Here is a 20003-nt window from a genome sequence, read left to right as displayed (position 1 = left end):
TCCAGCAGCACACTGGCAGAGGTCTGCAGCAACACACTGGCAGAGGTCTCCAGCAACACACTGGCAGAAATCTCCAGCAGCACACTGGCAGAGGTCTCCAGCAACACTGGCAGAGGTCTCCAGCAATACTGGCAGGTGTCTCCAGCAACACACTGGCAGGTGTCTCCAGCAACACACTGGCAGAGGTCTCCAACAATACTGGCAGGTGTCTCCAGCAACACACTGGCAGGGGTCTCCAGCAACACTGGCAGGGGTCTCCAGCAACACTGGCAGGGGTCTCCAGCAACACTGGCAGGGGTCTCCAGCAACACACTGGCAGAGGTCTCCAGCAACACTGGCAGGGGTCTCCAGCAACACTGGCAGGGGTCTCCAGCAACACTGGCAGGGGTCTCCAGCAACACTGGCAGGGGTCTCCAGCAACACTGGCAGGGGTCTCCAGCAACACTGGCAGGGGTCTCCAGCAACACTGGCAGGGGTCTCCAGCAACACTGGCAGGGGTCTCCAGCAACACTGGCAGGGGTCTCCAGCAACACTGGCAGGGGTCTCCAGCAACACACTGGCAGAGGTCTCCAGCAACACTGGCAGAGGTCTCCAGCAACACTGGCAGGGGTCTCCAGCAACACTGGCAGGGGTCTCCAGCAACACTGGCAGGGGTCTCCAGCAACACTGGCAGGGGTCTCCAGCAACACACTGGCAGGGGTCTCCAGCAACACTGGCAGGGGTCTCCAGCAACACTGGCAGAGGTCTCCAGTAACACTGGCAGGGGTCTCCAGCAACACTGGCAGGGGTCTCCAGCAACACACTGGCAGAGGTCTCCAGCAACACTGGCAGAGGTCTCCAGCAACACTGGCAGAGGTCTCCAGCAACACTAGCAGGGGTCTCCAGCAACACTGGCAGGGGTCTCCAGCAACACTGGCAGGGGTCTCCAGCAACACTGGCAGGGGTCTCCAGCAACACTGGCAGGGGTCTCCAGCAACACTGGCAGGGGTCTCCAGCAACACTGGCAGGGGTCTCCAGCAACACTGGCAGGGGTCTCCAGCAACACACTGGCAGGGGTCTCCAGCAACACTGGCAGGGGTCTCCAGCAACACTGGCAGAGGTCTCAAGTAACACTGGCAGGGGTCTCCAGCAACACTGGCAGGGGTCTCAGGCAACACTGGCAGGGGTCTCCAGCAACACACTGGCAGGAGTCTCCGGCAACACACTGGCAGAGGTCTCCAGCAACACTGGCAGAGGTCTCCAGCAACACTGGCAGGGGTCTCCAGCAACACTGGCAGAGGTCTCCAGCAACACTGGCAGGGGTTTCCAGCAACACTGGCAGGGGTCTCCGGCAACACACTGGCAGAGGTCTCCAGCAACACACTGGCAGGGGTCTCCAGCAACACACTGGCAGAGGTCTCCAGCAACACACTGGCAGGGGTCTCCGGCAACACACTGTCAGAGGTCTCCAGCAACACACTGGCAGGGGTCTCCATCAACACACTGGCAGGGGTCTCAGGCAACACACTGGCAGAGGTCTCCAGCAACACTGGCAGGGGTCTCCAGCAACACACTGGCAGAGGTATCCAGCAACACACTAGCAGAGGTCTCCAGCAACACTGGCAGAGGTCTCCAGCAATACTGGCAGGTGTCTTCAGCAACACACTGGCAGAGGTTCCCCAGCAACACACTGGCAGGGGTCTCCAGCAACACTGGCAGGGGTCTCTAGCAACACACTGGCAGAGGTCTCCAGCAACACACTGGCAGGGGTCTCCAGCAACACTGGCAGGGGTCTCCAGCAACACTGGCAGAGGTCTCCAGTAACACTGGCAGGGGTCTCCAGCAACACGGGCAGGGGTCTCCAGCAACACTGGCAGGGGTCTCCAGCAACACACTGGCAGGGGTCTCCGGCAATACACTGGCAGAGGTCTCCCGCAACACTGGCAGAGGTCTCCAGCAACACTGGCAGGGGTCTCCAGCAACACTGGCAGACGTCTCCAGCAACACTGGCAGGGGTTTCCAGCAACACTGGCAGGGGTCTCCAGCAACACACTGGCAGAGGTCTCCAGCAACACACTGGCAGGTGTCTCCAGCAACACACTGGCAGAGGTCTCCAGCAACACACTGGCAGGGGTCTCCAGCAACACTGGCAGGGGTCTCCAGCAACACACTGGCAGGGGTCTCCGGCAACACACTGGCAGAGGTCTCCAGCAACACACTGGCAGAGGTCTCCAGCAACACTGGCAGGGGTCTCCAGCAACACACTGGCAGGGGTCTCCGGCAACACACTGGCAGAGGTCTCCAGCAACACACTGGCAGAGGTTTCCAGCAACACACTGGCAGGGGTCTCCAGCAACACTGGAAGGGGTCTCCAGCAACACACTGGCAGGGGTCTCCGGCAACACTCTGGCAGAGGTCTCCAGCAACACACTGGCAGAGGTCTCCTGCAACATACTGGCAGAGGTCTCCAGCAACACACTGGCAGGGGTCTCCAGCAACACTGGCAGGGGTCTCCAGCAACACACTGGCAGGGGTCTCCGGCAACACACTGGCAGAGGTCTCCAGCAGCACACTGGCAGAGGTCTGCAGCAACACACTGGCAGAGGTCTCCAGCAACACACTGGCAGAAATCTCCAGCAGCACACTGGCAGAGGTCTCCAGCAACACTGGCAGAGGTCTCCAGCAATACTGGCAGGTGTCTCCAGCAACACACTGGCAGGTGTCTCCAGCAACACACTGGCAGAGGTCTCCAGCAACACTGGCAGAGGTCTCCAGCAATACTGGCAGGGGTCTCCAGCAACACACTGGCAGGGGTCTCCGGCAACACACTGGCAGAGGTCTCCAGCAACACTGGCAGGGGTCTCCAGCAACACTGGCAGACGTCTCCAGCAACACACTGGCAGAGGTCTCCAGCAACACACTGGCAGGGTTCTCCAGCAACACTGGCAGACGTCTCCAGCAACACACTGGCAGAGGTCTCCAGCAACACACTGGCAGGGGTCTGTCACGAATCTTATTACGATTCTGTCAATTCTCCCGAACCTCGTATTATGTTATTGTTTTCTCTACGTAAATATTGCTGTCAATTGTATAAGATTTGTGTATATAGATATATATATATATATATATATATAACATAGATAGCTGGGTGGTGTGTGTAAGGTTGTTTTGGTGGTGGATGTCACGTGAAATTAGCCGTGTGGGCGGTTGACAATATTTGGGAATGGCCAGGGCGATTGTTGGCAAATCAATTGCCTATAGTTTTATATTTATTTATTCCCATATGTGGTAGCCGTAATATTTCAAGGAATGTGAGACCGGTATTTAGTTAATAATGTTGGAGTTTAGGGCTGACCTTTGTAAATAGAATGTTCACAATGTTCATGCGAACGTTAATTGGTGTTTGGGTAGACGGTTAGTCGACGTTGGGCCTGCGGACCACGTCCTGGGCAGTAGAGTGGCGGCTGCGGTCGAGTGCGGTTGTGTTTAAGCTAAGTTCTTGTTTTTTTGTTTATTTTAAGCCCATATACATATTAATTTATCTGGATAGACGATTTTAGTGTATTTATGGCTTACTCCATATTCTGGTGATAGTGCTCAGGTCTCAAATTATTACTTGCATTCTATAGTGTTACATGCTGATGAATATTTCTGGCTACTATTTATTTAATGGTTGTTAAGTTGTCACCCTTAGCAAAATATATTGTTCTCCCGTTTTTATACAGTGATTAATTATACCCCTAGACACCTATTGGCATGGCAGTTTTATTTGTTCTTTACACTGTGGGGAGAAGAACATTATTATGTCTCAAGGGTCGTGACAGGGTCTCCGGCAACACACTGGCAGGGGTCTCCGGCAACACACTGGCAGGGGTCTCCGGCAACACACTGGCAGGGGTCTCCAGCAACACTGGCAGGGGGTCTTCAGCAACACACTGGCAGAGGTCTCCAGCAACACTGGCAGGGGTCTCCAGCAACACACTGGCAGGGGTCTCCAGTAACACTGGCAGGCTTCCACACAGGCTTCAACTATAGACGGACAGAACGTCCATCTCGTAACTCAACTTGGCCATCCCGGGATACGTCGGTTCAATCACCAATACCTCACTAAGTATCACAGAGAGAGAGAGAGAGAGAGAGAGAGAGAGAGAGAGAGAGAGAGAGAAAGGGGTTGTTGGAAGAAAGAGGAGTGTGTGGAGAGGGGGAGGGAAGGTGTGAAGGAGAGGAGAGGGGGGGGGTGGGGTCAACAGGAATGGATGAGAGGTGAGGGGTTGGAGGGGGAATGGGAGAGAGGGCAATAGAGAGGTGAGGGGTTGGAGGGGGAGTGGGAGAGAGGGCAATAGTGAGGTGAGGGGTTGGAGGGGGAGTGGGAGAGAGGGCAATAGAGAGGTGAGGGGCAGAGAGAAGAACCCGCCGCAGCCGCCTACACCATCTAGTGTGTAAACGCAAGTGATGACGTTTGGGTTCCTCCGGGACATAAAGGTCCATGACTGGCCACTTCGAGCAACCCGTCCTCCTGATAGCACGTCACATTTAAACGTGTACTTTACATACGACCAAAAACTGATGTACTAAAAATGGCTCGCGAAATTGACATACTGTCCCGTTTTCTGTTTTGGATCATCTGGTAGGTTAGGATAAGGGCACTTCAGCACGGCAATTTCTTGACGTTTGGAAATCTTAGGAGGACGGGCTGCATGCTTAAATTTTGGCACGTCAGTGCTGTATTACTTGTACCATTATGTGAATAAAAGTTATCAGAAATATTGTAAAGAATTGTTTGTATCTTTTGAACTTGCTAACATCGTTTTGGTAACCACTTATTAGAGAAAGTCCTTAACCTAGATCTGGTAATGTTTAAACTCGGTTGGCTGTGTGATTTCACAGTGTGTGTGTAAGGCTGTCTTCAATTATTAGCCTAAAATTTCCGGCTAATAATTGGATAATTACCTTTTAATCTCTGTTCAGGTTAGGTTTAATATACCAGGCATGTTACTAATTATTACTGATTGATACTATGATATTTTTGTGGAGTGATTTTTCACTCTTATAATATACTCCCAACGGTCATAATTTAAAGGGATCCTGCAGGTTGGCTTAGTATTTTTATGAAGATTTTTAACGTCATTGCTGTGTAAGTTACTGGAGAACCTTAATTTTGTTTTTGTACTATTTGCAACAGTAATTAATGGGCGATCCAGTGAAATAGCTGGTCATGTTATACTGCTAGATAAATGTTGAAGTGCCTTTGTTATCATTCTAGCCTAATCTGGAGTATTAATTTAGTGGCACTTTTGTAAATTAAGTTTGTTATAACGTGTATAATTTATTCTGCACCTGTGAAATATATTAGTTACCAAATTTGAGCTGGCATTTTAGTTATCCTAAACGTTTGTGTACACAGGCTATAATTCCGTTCTTCAGTCTAGTACAGAGGTGAGTGCTTATTCATGTATTGAATTATGGAAACCCTTGTGGACAACGAACCTCATTGTCCGCAGGTGTTAAACAGCTTGGAACATGTGTTGAACACTGAATTGGTCAATTCCATCAAAATCAAATAGAATGTAACAAAAAATATAATTAGTAATATAAATAGAACACAAAAACTATTCAAAGAACACCATTACTTTGCATTACCGATTAGTGCAGATAGCTCCCATGATAACGTCAGTGTGTCCGTTGATATACTTCGTTATCGAATGCATCACTAAATCTGCTCCAAGATCAAGAGGTCGTTGAAAATATGGGGACATAAATGTGTTATCCACAACCAGGAATGATGTGGTATGCTTTTTCACTATGGCTGCCACAGCTGCAATGTCAACAATCTTCATTGTAGGATTGGTTGGAGATTCAATCCAAACCATCTTCGTGTTGGATTTAAATGCTGCTTCCACATTCTTTAAATCAACAGCATCAACAAAATCCACCTCAATTCCCATCCTGAAAAGGATCATTATGAAATTATAAATAAAATTCCCTAAACATAAATGAAATAATATAGTATTGTACTGACATTATTGCACAAGTATTGAGCAGTATACACAATAATGATTTTATAGAAAAGGGAATGCAGGTGCGGAGACGTTGCCAGAAGGAATGAGGTTATCTTGAGATGATTTCGGGGCTTTAGTGTCCCTGGTCACTATTATAGTGGCAATGTGCCAGGGGATTGGAGAAGAAAACAGTGAGTATACCACTGCTGCTATACCATTAAGTAGAAAAAAAGGTGCAAGTGCAGTAGTGACAAAAAATTAAGAGGCATTAGTTTAGAAAGTGTAGTGGGCATAAAGTGGCAGGATAGTGATCAAAAGAGTACAGGAAATTACAGAGAAATTTATCATTGATGAACAAAGAGGGCTCAGTGGAGAAAGAAGGCTTATAGATTAGTTATTTGCAATACAACATCTTACACAGAAGGCATGCAAGATTTAAGGTGTATGTGGTATTTATGGACTTAAAAAAATACAATAAAGTTATTAAAGTAGAACAAGAAGTGATGAGTATATACAGTTATTAGATGTCTGTTAAAGGTGCAGGTAGCAATACATGTGTAACTTAATGATGTACTTCATGGAGTATTAACTATTGGTGTAATAACTGTGTAATAATTAATGGTGTAATAATAATCTCGGTTCCCAATCTGAAAATTATTATTATCAAATGTACAAATTATCAATTTATATAGCATTGACATCATCGTATAGTACTCCGATTATTAAAAATAATATATGCAAAAAAAATAATATACAATAACTTCCGCAATGCAAGTTGTGATGTGACAATTTAGATAATTTTTGCACATTTCGAAACATTTTGCACATGAACGATTGACAAGAAAATACAAGTTTCCTAAGCTACATACTTGAACAGAGAAAATAATGACGGATGGAAAATAAGGGTCAGGAATGTTGTAAAGAGACTAGGATATGAGTGGAGTAATATGTAGGATAGTACCAGTAGGCTAGATTGTGGGGCCTCTATGCTTTGTAGTAGTTGCACTATAGTAGCGTACTCTACACGATAAAACTAATCTCGAACTGCATTCTTAAATGCATGGATGAGAAAGAGCTACATACTAGTACAAAGTAACGAGGACACAGTTTCCACTGACAAACTCATACAAGGGGTAGAAATAGCTTAAGCTACTCTATCCCTTTGAGATGTATTTTTTTCTTGTCTCAATAAACATACTTGAACTCATACAAGTAGTCAAAATGACTTAAGATAAAACTTCCACCATGTAGGGACACAACAATCCTCGGTACAGTAAAAGTACTTGGTTGAAAATACCGAATTGCTCTACTCTTGAGCCATGCCTCACTGCTCCCTAAAGTAGCTCAGCAAGATGCCAACCCGTTCTCGCAAATTTAATAAGTCAATATTGACTTATTAAATATGTGCATAGGTGACATACTTAACATAATAGTTTCCCTTGAAAAGCTTCATAGAAAACACCAACCTTACCTAACCTACTTAGTATGTTAAGATAAGCATCTTATTGCTTCATAATTACAATTATTACCTAACCTATACCTATAATAGGTTAAGTAACAATTGTAATTACGAAGCTATAAGATGCTTATTTTAACATACTAAGTAGGTTAGGTAAGGTCGGTGATTTCTATGAAGCTTTTCAAGGGAAACTATTATGTTTAGTATGTCACCTATGCACGCAACTAATAAGTCAATATTGATTTAATAAATTTGCGAGAACGGGTTGAAGATGCAGAACCAACCCACTACAAACTACGTCTCCAAATGTACTTTTGTATGCAAGGGTAAAAAAACGATCATACGGTTCAAGAAAACATTAACGTGATACCAACTGAACCATTGTATGGAAGCATGGAAGACCATCTTGAGGATGCCACCACGTAACAGCCCACCACCGTAGCATGCTGATGAAAATAGTCCCGGGGCAAAGTTACGAAGAATATCAGGATGGTGAGGTAATAAACACAGCAAAACAAGGAAGATCTCATGAAATTCTAAAATATGGCATACGTGAACGCTAAGGCCTGTTAACTTCTTCAATATATCTATTACTATACATACGAGAGCACACAATTTCAACTTGGTAAATCATCCTAAATAAGCAACAAAATACAATATACTTTACCTTGAGGCCACGTTATTGAAGTATATGTTGGTACCATTATTGATATCGTCCGTGGCGATGATGTGCTCCCCAGCAGAGATGAGGTGAGTTATTGCGGTCACGGCTGCCATACCTGAAGATGTTACTAAGCCTGCCAATGGAAAGGTCATTCATTAGGAAATACTGATGAGAAATGAAGACTAACAGCAAGAATTCGTAACAAATTATTACAATTACTGTACTTACAAGACAAGCCACACTACCCACTAAACATTACAATTACTGTACTTACAAGACAAGCCACACTACCCACTAAACATTACAATTACTGTATTTACTAGACAAGCCACACTACCCACTAAACATTACAATTACTGTACTTACAAGACAAGCCACACTACCCACTAAACATTACAATTACTGTATTTACAAGACAAGCCACACTACCCCCCAAACATTACAATTACTGTACTTACAAGACAAGCCACACTACCCACTAAACATTACAATTACTGTACTTACAAGACAAGCCACACTACCCACTAAACATTACAATTACTGTATTTACTAGACAAGCCACACTACCCACTAAACATTACAATTACTGTACTTACAAGACAAGCCACACTACCCACTAAACATTACAATTACTGTATTTACAAGACAAGCCACACTACCCCCCAAACATTACAATTACTGTACTTACAAGACAAGCCACACTACCCACCAAACATTACAGTGGGAAATTTTACCCACCATAACTAATAATCATCTAAGAAATGTACTATTTCTGTATCATATCTAAATCGTATCAAAATCATATCAAATCATATCAAAATCATATTAGAATCATAATAGATTCATTATACATCTTGATCCTAGATGACGATACCACTATGATCACGTTCACCATAGGGCCCTATAGATGCCTACGTGACTTTGTGCATGATCTCTCAAGGATCCAGAAGTTTCTAGAAGGATTTGTTAATTAAAAAACTATTGGAACATTAATTGTTTTCGGTAGGGATTATAAATCGAATCCTTAATAATAATCAGTAGTACTACCAAGTACTACTTACAATCTTTATATCCTATATCTAATTATATTATAATCACATCTTATCTCAATCATAAGTCTAGACAGTAAAAATAATCAATCAATATTCATTGAAAGCTACCCTCTCAAGGGAGAGGGAGGAGCATCTCGGGAACAAGAAGCACCCACCACACCCAGCGGCACTACGCGTTTGTTTACAACACAGTGAACAAGTGTGACGGATCCATAGTGAACATTACTAGCTCAGGACATCTTATCTAATTATCTTTATCACCAGTGAACACTCTCTAGAACTGGGGGAGTACTGGACAATATATCTACAAGGAAAATCCCTAGAACATTTATATCTATAAGTGTAGAGTGGAGCACACAGTGACTTGTCTCCACCTTCACCATCAACTATCATCCTTCTGCAACGCAGTTTAAAGTAAAATCATGCAGCAATGCTACAACAACAATCTACAGCAAAGCTGTTATATAAAATATCGTGCCTAAACTCGCGACAAGAGAGTTATCAAGTCTGGCACTCAGTCAGACAGGCATTCCGACAGTCAGAGAAGTATATTGATATTATTGAGTATTAATTGGCCAATTGTATGCTTGTATGACTTTAATATCTTATAAGTCTGTCTGTCGGTTATAAAGCGAGGCAACGCCTCATATTTCAGTAAGTTTATTAATATTGTAGTGCAGTAGTTGAATCTTTAAGCACCAAACTTCATGAGTGTCTATTGTGTGAGAAAAGATTCAGTCGCAATAAGTGAACAAAATCTCATGAGTGTCCATTGTGTGGGAAAGGATTCAATCAAGCTGACTATACCTCATCATATAAAGTGAATATAAATGTATGTGTATATATACTTGAATATATAAATTAAGTTAACAATTGCTTGCTTAGTTATTTTTAAGTTATCATATAAGTTCATTTAATTTAATATAATTTCTTGTACTTAGTAACAGTACTTAGACTACATTTAAAGTCATTTATCATACTTTTACAATTTAAATTGTTGTTTATAGTATAAGAACATTTTGGCTGTTAATAGTTATGGTGCTAGGCTAGACTATGTACATGTTAAAATCTCTGATTTAAACAGCGCCAGTGTTCAATCATATAACTGAATTTATTAAATCTTATCCTTGTATAAAATAAAAGCTGATGTGAGATACCTGTTGGCAGGTGGACTGTGGATCTTCAATCAACCTATCAATTCATTCACCCCACCTGCCCCTTAAACAGCCCACAATCTGTCATTAGGAAAAGAGGAGCTAGGATTTACAACCCTAGCTAGAGATTTTAGTTGAATTAATTTGCAGACAGTAATTTCTAATTTAGTTCAGTACAAGTCCCTGGTAGTCCTCCTCTCATATCAATCCCAGCAGGTTTTTCCCACAATTGCATATTTCTTAAATAACACATGTAAGCAACATTATACACACCAATCATACATACTTGACTACAATAATGATACATCTGTTGAAATAATTACTATAACGCAGTTATATTAAAAGTTGTTATACCTAGACTAAAATTAAAGTTTTTATGATAAAATCTTGAGCAACACAGTGTAAACAATGGTTGACTTACAGTGCTTGGCGTTTTCAGCTGATGCCAGGCACTTCTCGAGGCAATGTCTGGTTGGGTTGCCTGAGCGACCGTACTTATACAACTGCAATATATGTATAGATTAAACACAACTTTACAACTACTGCTACCATATTCTTGACTAGAAAACATGTTTTCATTAAATGTTCAATCCAGACATTATTGTAACTGTAAAGTTTCTTATTCTAATTTTAAATATAGTTTATTCGTTTACTTATTCGATTACATGGAATAAATACGGCTAGGAATCCCTATCCTTTAATAGTCTTCCGATCCAACTATCACTGCTATCCTTCAATAGCCTTCCAGTCCAACTATTACCATTATCCTTCAATACCTAACTATTGCCCCTTATCTTTAATAGTCTTCCGGTCCAACTATTACCATTACCTCTATCCTTATCTTCTTGAGGTTGTATCTTGAGATGATTCCGGGGCTTAGCGTCCCCGCGGCCCGGTCCTCGACCAAGCCTCCTTTCTGTTACACACCCCCAGGAAGCAGTCCGTAGCAGCTGTCTAACTCCCAGGTACCTATTTACTGCTAGGTGAACAGGTGCATCAGGGTGAAAGAAACTATGCCCATTTGTTTCCGCCTACACTGGGGATCGAACCCTGAACCTCAGGACTACGAATCCGAAGTGCTGTCCACTCAGCTGTCCGGCCCCTACTTTATAAATCCTTCAATAATCTTACGGTCTAACTATTACCCCTATCCTTCAATAAACTGCATCACATATTAAATTTGAAAGATATTGTCATACCCTACAATGGGTGTTGCGTTATTTCAGGAAAACTTTATAACACTTCAACAAATTTCAAAGGTTCCTAGGTGTAGTAATGAGCCAGACCTAGAAACCTTAGACTGAATGATAATACCATTAGTTAGTGTACTGTCATTCGAAAATTATTGGTTTTGTATAGGCCTCAATCAGGCGTATACAAAACCAATAGCACTTGAAAAGAAAGTTTTCTATATTGCATCATAAATCCAAGAAATTGACAAGTCCAGTGTTGTTAATGGTAAAATTCGAAACCTACCGCTGTCCCATCACAACATGCCATATGTTAGCACAGTATCGATACATTTGGAAAGCCAGACAAGTTAAAACATTCAACACTAACTTTAAACTCAGAAGGACCTTCTCGCTTATACGTTGTTGACAAGGAAATTAGCGGAACAAGTGCTAAATGGTTCCACTGTTCAGGTTCGTTGCCTTCATGGATGGCCCGGTAGCAGAAGGTGGGATCGTTCTTCTTGTAGCCTAACTCAGACATTATGCTTCAGGACGATGGTCAATATTCTGCAACCAAGACAATTATATTGGTTATAATTCCTTAAGTCAATAGCAGTTTAGACAGTCAATGCTGAAGTGCACAAATATATACAAGAACAAAGTTGATGAAAGAGTTGCTAGGAGTTAGTGGGAGAGATAATAAGAGTTTATATATTATATAAAGATATTAAGATACTAAGCTGGGAGAGACACTAAAAGTGTTGCTGGGAGAGATACTAAGAGAGCTGCTGGGAGAGACACTAAAAGTATTGCTGGGAGAGATACTAAGAGAGCTGCTGGGAGAGATACTAAAAGTGTTGCTGGGAGAGATACTAAGAGAGCTGCTGGGAGAGATACTAAAAGTGTTGCTGGGAGAGATACTAAGAGAGCTGCTGGGAGAGATACTAAAAGTGTTGCTGGGAGAGATACTAAGAGAGCTGCTGGGAGAGATACTAAAAGTGTTGCTGGAAGAGATACTAAGAGAGCTGCTGGGAGAGATGAATAAACAGGATGAAACAAGTACATAACACAGACGAGTGCACGGAATACTGAGCCAGAACTCGTCACCCATTTACACAACCACTTACGAAGCCTGTAAATCTTTATTTAATGATGCTGGCTTTGTTTTTATTTGTTAAATACTCTACAAACCTAGAAACTTATCAACCCAAATGTTTTATTGTTATAATAAACTGAAATGTACAGTGTTAGAGCCTCTTGTATAATGTTTGAGTCTCTTGTACAGTGTTAGAGCCTCTTGTATAATGTTTGAGTCTCTTGTACAATGTTAGAGCCTCTTGTATAATGTTTGAGTCTCTTGTACAATGTTAGAGCCTCTTGTATAATGTTTGAGTCTCTTGTACAGTGTTAGAGCCTCTTGTATAATGTTTGAGTCTCTTGTACAATGTTAGAGCCTTTTGTATAATGTATGAGTCTCTTGTACAATGTTAGAGCCTCTTGTATAATGTTTGAGTCTCTTGTACAATGTTAGAGCCTCTTGTATAATGTTTGAATCTCTTGTACAGTGTTAGAGCCTCTTGTATAATGTTTGAATCTCTTGTATAGTGTTAGAGCCTCTTGTATAATGTTTGAATCTCTTGTACAGTGTTAGAGCTTCTTGTATAATGTTTGAATCTCTTGTACAGTGTTAGAGCCTCTTGTATAATGTTTGAATCTCTTGTACAGTGTTAGAGCCTCTTGTATAATGTTTGAGTCTCTTGTACAGTGTTAGAGCCTCTTGTATAACGTTTGAGTCTCTTGAACAGTGTTAGAGCCTCTTGTATAACGTTTGAGTCTCTTGTAGTGTTAGAGCCTCTTGTATAACGTTTGAGTCTCTTGTAGTGTTAGAGCCTCTTGTATCGAGCCTTTTGTATAGTGTCTGCGCTTCTTGTACAGTGTTACAGTCTTGTCCAGTGTTAGAAGCTTTTGTACAGTGTTTGAGTCTCTTGTAGAATGTTAGAGCGTCCTTTACAGTGTTAGAGCCTCTTATGCGGTGTTAGAGTCTTGTGCAGTGTCTATTGTGGTATTAGAGACTCTTATACAGCGTTAGAGCCTCTTGTGCAGCATTAGATGTTCTTGTACAGTGTTAGAGCCACATACACAACGTTAGAGCTTCTTGTACATTGTTTGTAAAGGAGGTGTTGTTTTAATTTTGCCGGCTGTGGCGGGTAGGAACTCAACCCCCCCCCCCCCACCCCGTCCTAGGCTGAGGGTGAGGCAAAACAAACTAATTATATTTTCACACAGAAATCACAATAGCGTGATGCATCAAATGTTGCATGGTCGAGCAAGGCTCCTAACCCCGCCTTCTGAACCTTCATAGAATAATCCAATGATTTATTTCTCACGCTATTATCATATTTACATTTACAAATTTTAATCTACAGGGTGTCAGTGACTTCTGCATCTAACATAATCAATTAATTGAGTGCTCTAACACTGAAAAAGTTATTCCTGATGTATCTATGACTCATTTGCGTCTCCAGTTTCCATCTATGACCCCTCGTTCTGTGTGTTCCTAGCTCTGAACAACATTGCTTTGTCAATTTCCCTTAGAATCTTATATATTGATATCATGTCCCCACTATCTTTCCTTTCCTTTCTTCCAGTGTAGTAAGGTCCAGTTCGCTCAGTCTTTCCTCATAGCTCAATCCCCTCAGCTCCGGAACGAGTCTCGTTGTATATCTTTGGACCTTTTGTAGTTTTTCCTTGTCATTTTTTAGGTAAGGGTTCCATGCTGGGGACGCATTTTCAAGAGTGGGTCTCACTTTTGCTGTATATAGAGCCTGGAAAGCTCCTTTGTCCAAGTTTATAAAGGAGACACGAATGTTGGCCACTATGCCATACGCAGCGTTTGTTATTTTACTAATGTGGGGTTTCTGTCATCTAATTTGGGGTTATGTCAACTCCCAGGTCTCTCTTCTTTTCTGATTGAAGAATTTGTCTTCCCTTCATCCTATACTGTTGTATTGATCTTTGCATTCCTGTTCCAATCCTCATAACTTTGCATTTGACTGGGTTAAATTCTAGCAGCCATTTTTCAGAGCACTTCTGGAATGTGTCCAAATCCTTTTCAAATCCATGACAATCTAACGCTGGTCTGATTCTTCTCATTAGTTTTGTATTGTCTGCAAACATTGATATGAAGAAGACAGTTTCCTCTTCAATTGTGTAAGAACTGATGTGCAAGGTGAAATGTATTGTTTGATGCTGGTATAAAAGTTTGTACTGTAAGCGTTTTCATAGTTTGTACTGTAAGCGTTTTCAAAGTTTGTACTGTAAGTGTTTTCAAAGTTTGTACTGTAAGTGTTTTCAAAGTTTGTACTGTAAGCGTTTTCAAAGTTTGTACTGTAAGCGTTTTCAAAGTTTGTACTGTAAGCGTTTTCAAAGTTTGTACTGTAAGCGTTTTCAAAGTTTGTACTGTAAGCGTTTTCAAAGTTTGTACTGTAAGCGTTTTCAAAGTTTGTACTGTAAGCGTTTTCATAGTTTGTACTGTAAGCGTTTTCAAAGTTTGTACTGTAAGCGTTTTCATAGTTTGTACTGTAAGCATTTTCAAAGTTTGTACTGTAAGCGTTTTCAAAGTTTGTACTGTAAGCGTTTTCAAAGTTTGTACTGTAAGCGTTTTCAAAGTTTGTACTGTAAGCGTTTTCAAAGTTTGTACTGTAAGCGTTTTCAAAGTTTGTACTGTAAGCATTTTCAAAGTTTGTACTGTAAGCGTTTTCAAAGTTTGTACTGTAAGCGTTTTCAAAGTTTCTGACTGATGTTGTGTATTGCTGAGCAATATGTTTTAATGTAATTTGGAGAATATGTTAGGTAAATAAATTCAATATATAATACATTATAAATTTTATTTTAGTTCGTTGTAGTTGCATTTATTCAAGTCCTCGGTTATGTTAGTGTTCTCCTGTTCCCTAGTAATTATCACTTTTTAGTTATCTTTAACCATCCCATGCTTTCTCTCCAGTTATCAATTTGCCCAGTGGTCCACGTTCCAAGTGGTTATCAATTATATTGCATGTGTTGTGATTCCATCTTTTAAGGTAGAGGTCATTGATAAATTTGTGTATTAATTTAATTTATAGAGTAAACAACTAATTCAGTACCCTACCCCCGCTACAATGGGTATGTGTATGTTTTGGGTAAGATGAAGTGCAAAGAGTGAGAGAAGATATTAATTGGTATCTAGATGAAGTAAAGTGTAAAGTGTGTGGACAAAGACAGGGACACACAACTCACGTTGTATGATATGGCAACCTATCTTATTACTAAGGATAAAATATCTGAAATCCTTGCACTATATCTATATTTAGCTTCTAGTAGATAAACGACATATGAGATTAAGAAACAAGTAGTGTATTGTGAAGACTAATAATAAACAACAGCTCCCCTATGACTGTAATATCTCCAACAACTCTGTAATATCTCAAACAATTATGTATTAGCGATAAGACCTACCATTAATGTAAAATGACTTAATGTAAATATATAGCTCTTGAAATAGAACATTCTCTGTAACTAGCTAACATTGTAATAATAAGGTGTGAAGTATGGATGAAATTGTTTATGTAATAGTCTAAGTTGAGGTCTGATAAAGACCTTTTGTGCCCTCTGTAATGGTTTTTGCGCTACTGCTCACAGGATGAGTATGGGGTGCACAATAAACTAGCCGGCGGCAACAATCAAATCAATGGTACATAGCAACTAGTGTCAGTATTTCATTTAATTAGGTTATCAGCACTGTAATCAGGCTGATAGCGTGTTGATGTTGGTATTACTGCCTGCCTAGTGGCATCAACAGATAGTATATCTCCCAGGAGAGTTCGTGATAGTGAGTGTTTTTATGATATTAAGAAGCCTCATCCACGCTTCTTCATGATGATTCTTGCACATCTGGTGGGGGGGGGGGGGCAGCAACATCCATTCTCTAGTATTCTGTTAGTATATGGTTTCTAGTTTTTCAGCCTCATACTGGGTAAATTAATTATTTGTAAATTGTGGAAGTCAAGTAAGAGTCTTACAACATTGTTAGTATAAGCTCGCATACCTGACATTGATACCAAAGTTTATATAAGTTATATTTTCAAAGTTTCAAATTAAACTATTTTACTTTTGTACCCACTTCAAGGTATATATATTATCTCCCTTTTAATGTGTTGATTAGACACTTTGACATCATGAAGGACGCTTTTGATATGTTTAGGATATCAATTCTAGTTTCTTGAGGAAATGATAAGGCTGCGTTAGACCAAGAGCCAGTACCAAGGGCGTCAGGTAGAGCTGGCAAGCCACAAAACCAAAAAGTACCTAATTTCATCTTCATAGTTTCCTACCTAGTGCTTAAAACTCGCACTGTATCTAGTGCTACCTCATCCCCCAATATATGTACCTAAGCCATACAGCTTTACCATTGTGATCATTGCTGTCATCTTATGTGTGCTATCAATCTGCTTTATTGTGCCTACTAATCTTTGTCAAATTATCAATCAAGCTATCAATGCTATTAATCAAGCTATCAATGTGCTTTAATATACCTACTAATCTTTGTCAAATTTTCTTACAATGTACTTGTTAACATTTTATAAATTTTGCTAGAATTTACCTACTTAATATTATCTGTTAGATTAAGGATCTGCCCGAAACGCTGTGCGGCTTTACAAGAACGTAAACACATCATGCTATGTACTCTCACAAACCCAATGAATTGTAAGTGACTCCTTATCATCCTTAAATGCTCTTAACTGTTTAAGACATAACTGTAACATGCTCGTGTCCGAAGCTAGACACAAATACAACAAAATTATTAAGGATGGTAACAGAGTCCATTTCATGTGGTCTCCATCTCATGTTGGCCTCCGAATGCATGATAGAGCTGATAAGTTAGCCAAAGAATCTGCCTTTAAAGGAGCCGTTGAGTGTAACCTTGGATTGTCAATGAGCAATCTGAGAGCAGCAGTACACCGAGAACTTCAACAAGATCTTGTAGATCTGAGGCAAAGTGAAATTGACACCAGTAATTCCATCTATCATCATACTATCATGCAAGAGGAGCCACACATCTATGGATCATCCAATAAAATCAGCAGACTTCTAGATGTTACTACTGCTCGGCTTAGACTCGGTTACAAGTATCTCTGGGAATTCTCATTATCTGCTGATGTAGACCTGACCAAATGTAAACTGTGTCAACAAAATTATTCGCACATCCTCCGTCACTATGTGATGGAGTGCGAAAAGATACGTGAATTTAGAGAGAATTCTATAACCAATGTTCCAACGATGTGTAAATATTTCATTCAAAATGATCTGCTACCAGAAATTTTAGCAAAATATCCCCAGTTTGCTAACTGTAGGTAGTAACTAAGTGATTGTAACCTATCCACCGCTGCCCACTGGATGGGGGCGGTGTGCAGGACAAACATATCAATTGTGACACTAGCTCTCCACATATGTCAGTTGCTTAATTTAGAACCTGTACTTGAGGTCGATCTCGAACCCATTGTTGATGTGACGACTTATATTGAATTTTGTAACTAGCTCATCAAGATTGTAACTTGCTTAGCTAAATGAATTGTGGGGTTCAGTCCAATTCAATTTCTTTCTTTATTATGCACCCCATACCCATCCCGTGGGCGGTGGTGTAAAGGATTACAGAGGCACATAATCGGTTCAGGAACTGAACCCTCAAGTTCATTTAGCTAAGCAAATAACAATGTTTGACGCTAGTTACAAAATTATTAATGTCCCTGAGCCCATTATGTGCCTCTGTAACCCTTTCCACTACCGCCAACAAGATGGGTATGGGGTGCATAATAAATGAACTAAACTAAAACCTCCTTGTATATAAATAAATAAATAAATAAATAAATAAATAAATAAATAAATAAATAAATAAAAATAAGTTACAGAGAATGTTCCATTTCTATAGCTATGTATTTACAGTTAATTATTATACATTAATGGTAGGTCTTATCGCTAATACATAATTGTTAGAGCTATGGAGATATATTACCGTTGTAAGGAGTGGGGTATGGCCTGGGCGTACGGGTAGGCTGCTGCTGCTGTCGTCAGACACCAGCAGCTGGTCCTGGCGCCCGTAGTGTGGTGGGGGAAGATGGCGGGTGAACTGTGCTTGAGGCAGGGAACACGGAGAGGATACTCAGATGTGCTTGTAGGGTCGAGCTAGGAACAAATCCTAGCTGTAATGTGTGTAGCGTCGAGCAAGGCGCTACAAGGCGCTACGGTGGACGAGGGAGGCGGCGGTTACACTTATTATTAACTCCAATACTCGAGAATGCACTGGTGCACTTTTATCTCAACACTACACTACAGCCTCGCCGCATCTGATTGGGAACGCACTGACAACGCTTGTCTGCTGAGCTCAATACAGGCTGCTTGAGCACCTCCCCCTTGACTCCATCTTCCCCCACGCCCCCTTCCCACCAGGGGGCCTGATGTGTGTGGTGGCAGTGGACAACCCTCACCCTCACCCATGCACCTTCCGTGCCGCAACACCCATAATGCCAAAGTAACGCGCCTTTTAATGTTGATTCAGTTGGAATGTTGCAAACACAGTCCTTCTTCGTGTAACCCCCGGGGTCTTGAGCAGGCATCCACACCGACCTGGTCAAGTCTTGGCTGGCTCAGGCACTGTCGTCCTCGTTAAAGTAGGGGGAAGTGTTAGACCCGAGGTTACCTCCCTGGGTGGATGACCCAAGCAGGATTATCATCAATGAGATGGCAACGATAAAGTCCACCATGATAACTCAAGAAATGAGTCACAATTATCTTGAGGAAATCTATAAAAAAGCCGGAAATGAATTAGATCAAATCTACACTGATGGGTCATCTAACCCTGTCAATGGCAGGGCTGGTGCAGCATACACTGTAATTAGGAATAATGCCTTTCAACGCGGAAAATTAGGACAATCGCGTATTGAGAATTCTGCCTCTTCAACGTAAGCGGAGCTAACTGCCATTGTTATGCCGTTAAGATTCCTTGAGCGGAACACTAATGGTGCAGTGATCTGCATTAATTCTAAAGCAGCACTACAAAGCGTGGTGTAGTGGTAAGACACTCGCCTGGCGTTCCGCGAGCGCTATGTCATGGGTTCGTATCCTGGCCGGGGAGGATTTACTGGGCGCAATTCCTTAACTGTAGCCTCTGTTTAACGCAACAGTAAAATGTGTACTTAGATGAAAAAACGATTCTTCGCGGCAGGGGATCGTATTCCAGGGACCATAGGATTAAGGACTTGCCCGAAACGCTACGCGTACTAGTGGCTGTACAAGAATGTAACAACTCTTGTATATATCTCAAAAAATCTTACGATAGTCGCTGAAATCAAGAGAGCTGTGAGAGTACTAACCAATCAGGGAAGAGTCGACAAATTTCTGTGGATCCCCTCCCATGTTGGAATATGTGGAAATGAACGACAGATATACTGGCTGCTGAAGGAGACCATATTGAATACTTCATACCCAAGAC

The 20003-nt window shown here is 41.7% G+C and overlaps 1 protein-coding gene across 1 annotated transcript in view; it reads right to left on the bottom strand.

Moving 5' to 3' along the window:
* Positions 1–19133, bottom strand: part of LOC123750623 (cystathionine gamma-lyase) — a 33773-nt gene extending 14640 nt beyond the window's left edge. Inside the window, exons 1-5 of the mRNA XM_069330154.1 lie at positions 18528–19133; positions 11868–12046; positions 10729–10810; positions 8105–8234; positions 5620–5925 (exon numbers count right to left, since the gene is read on the bottom strand). Of these exons, the coding sequence (XP_069186255.1) occupies positions 5620–5925; positions 8105–8234; positions 10729–10810; positions 11868–12020 (671 nt within the window). The 5' untranslated portion in view covers positions 12021–12046; positions 18528–19133. The remainder of the gene's footprint in view (positions 1–5619; positions 5926–8104; positions 8235–10728; positions 10811–11867; positions 12047–18527) is intronic.
* Positions 19134–20003: the final 870 nt, after the last annotated feature.

This window comes from Procambarus clarkii, chromosome 3 (genome assembly GCF_040958095.1).
Source record: "Procambarus clarkii isolate CNS0578487 chromosome 3, FALCON_Pclarkii_2.0, whole genome shotgun sequence".
NCBI classification, from domain to species: Eukaryota; Metazoa; Arthropoda; class Malacostraca; order Decapoda; family Cambaridae; genus Procambarus; species Procambarus clarkii.
This window is presented reverse-complemented; position numbering and strand designations above follow the sequence as displayed.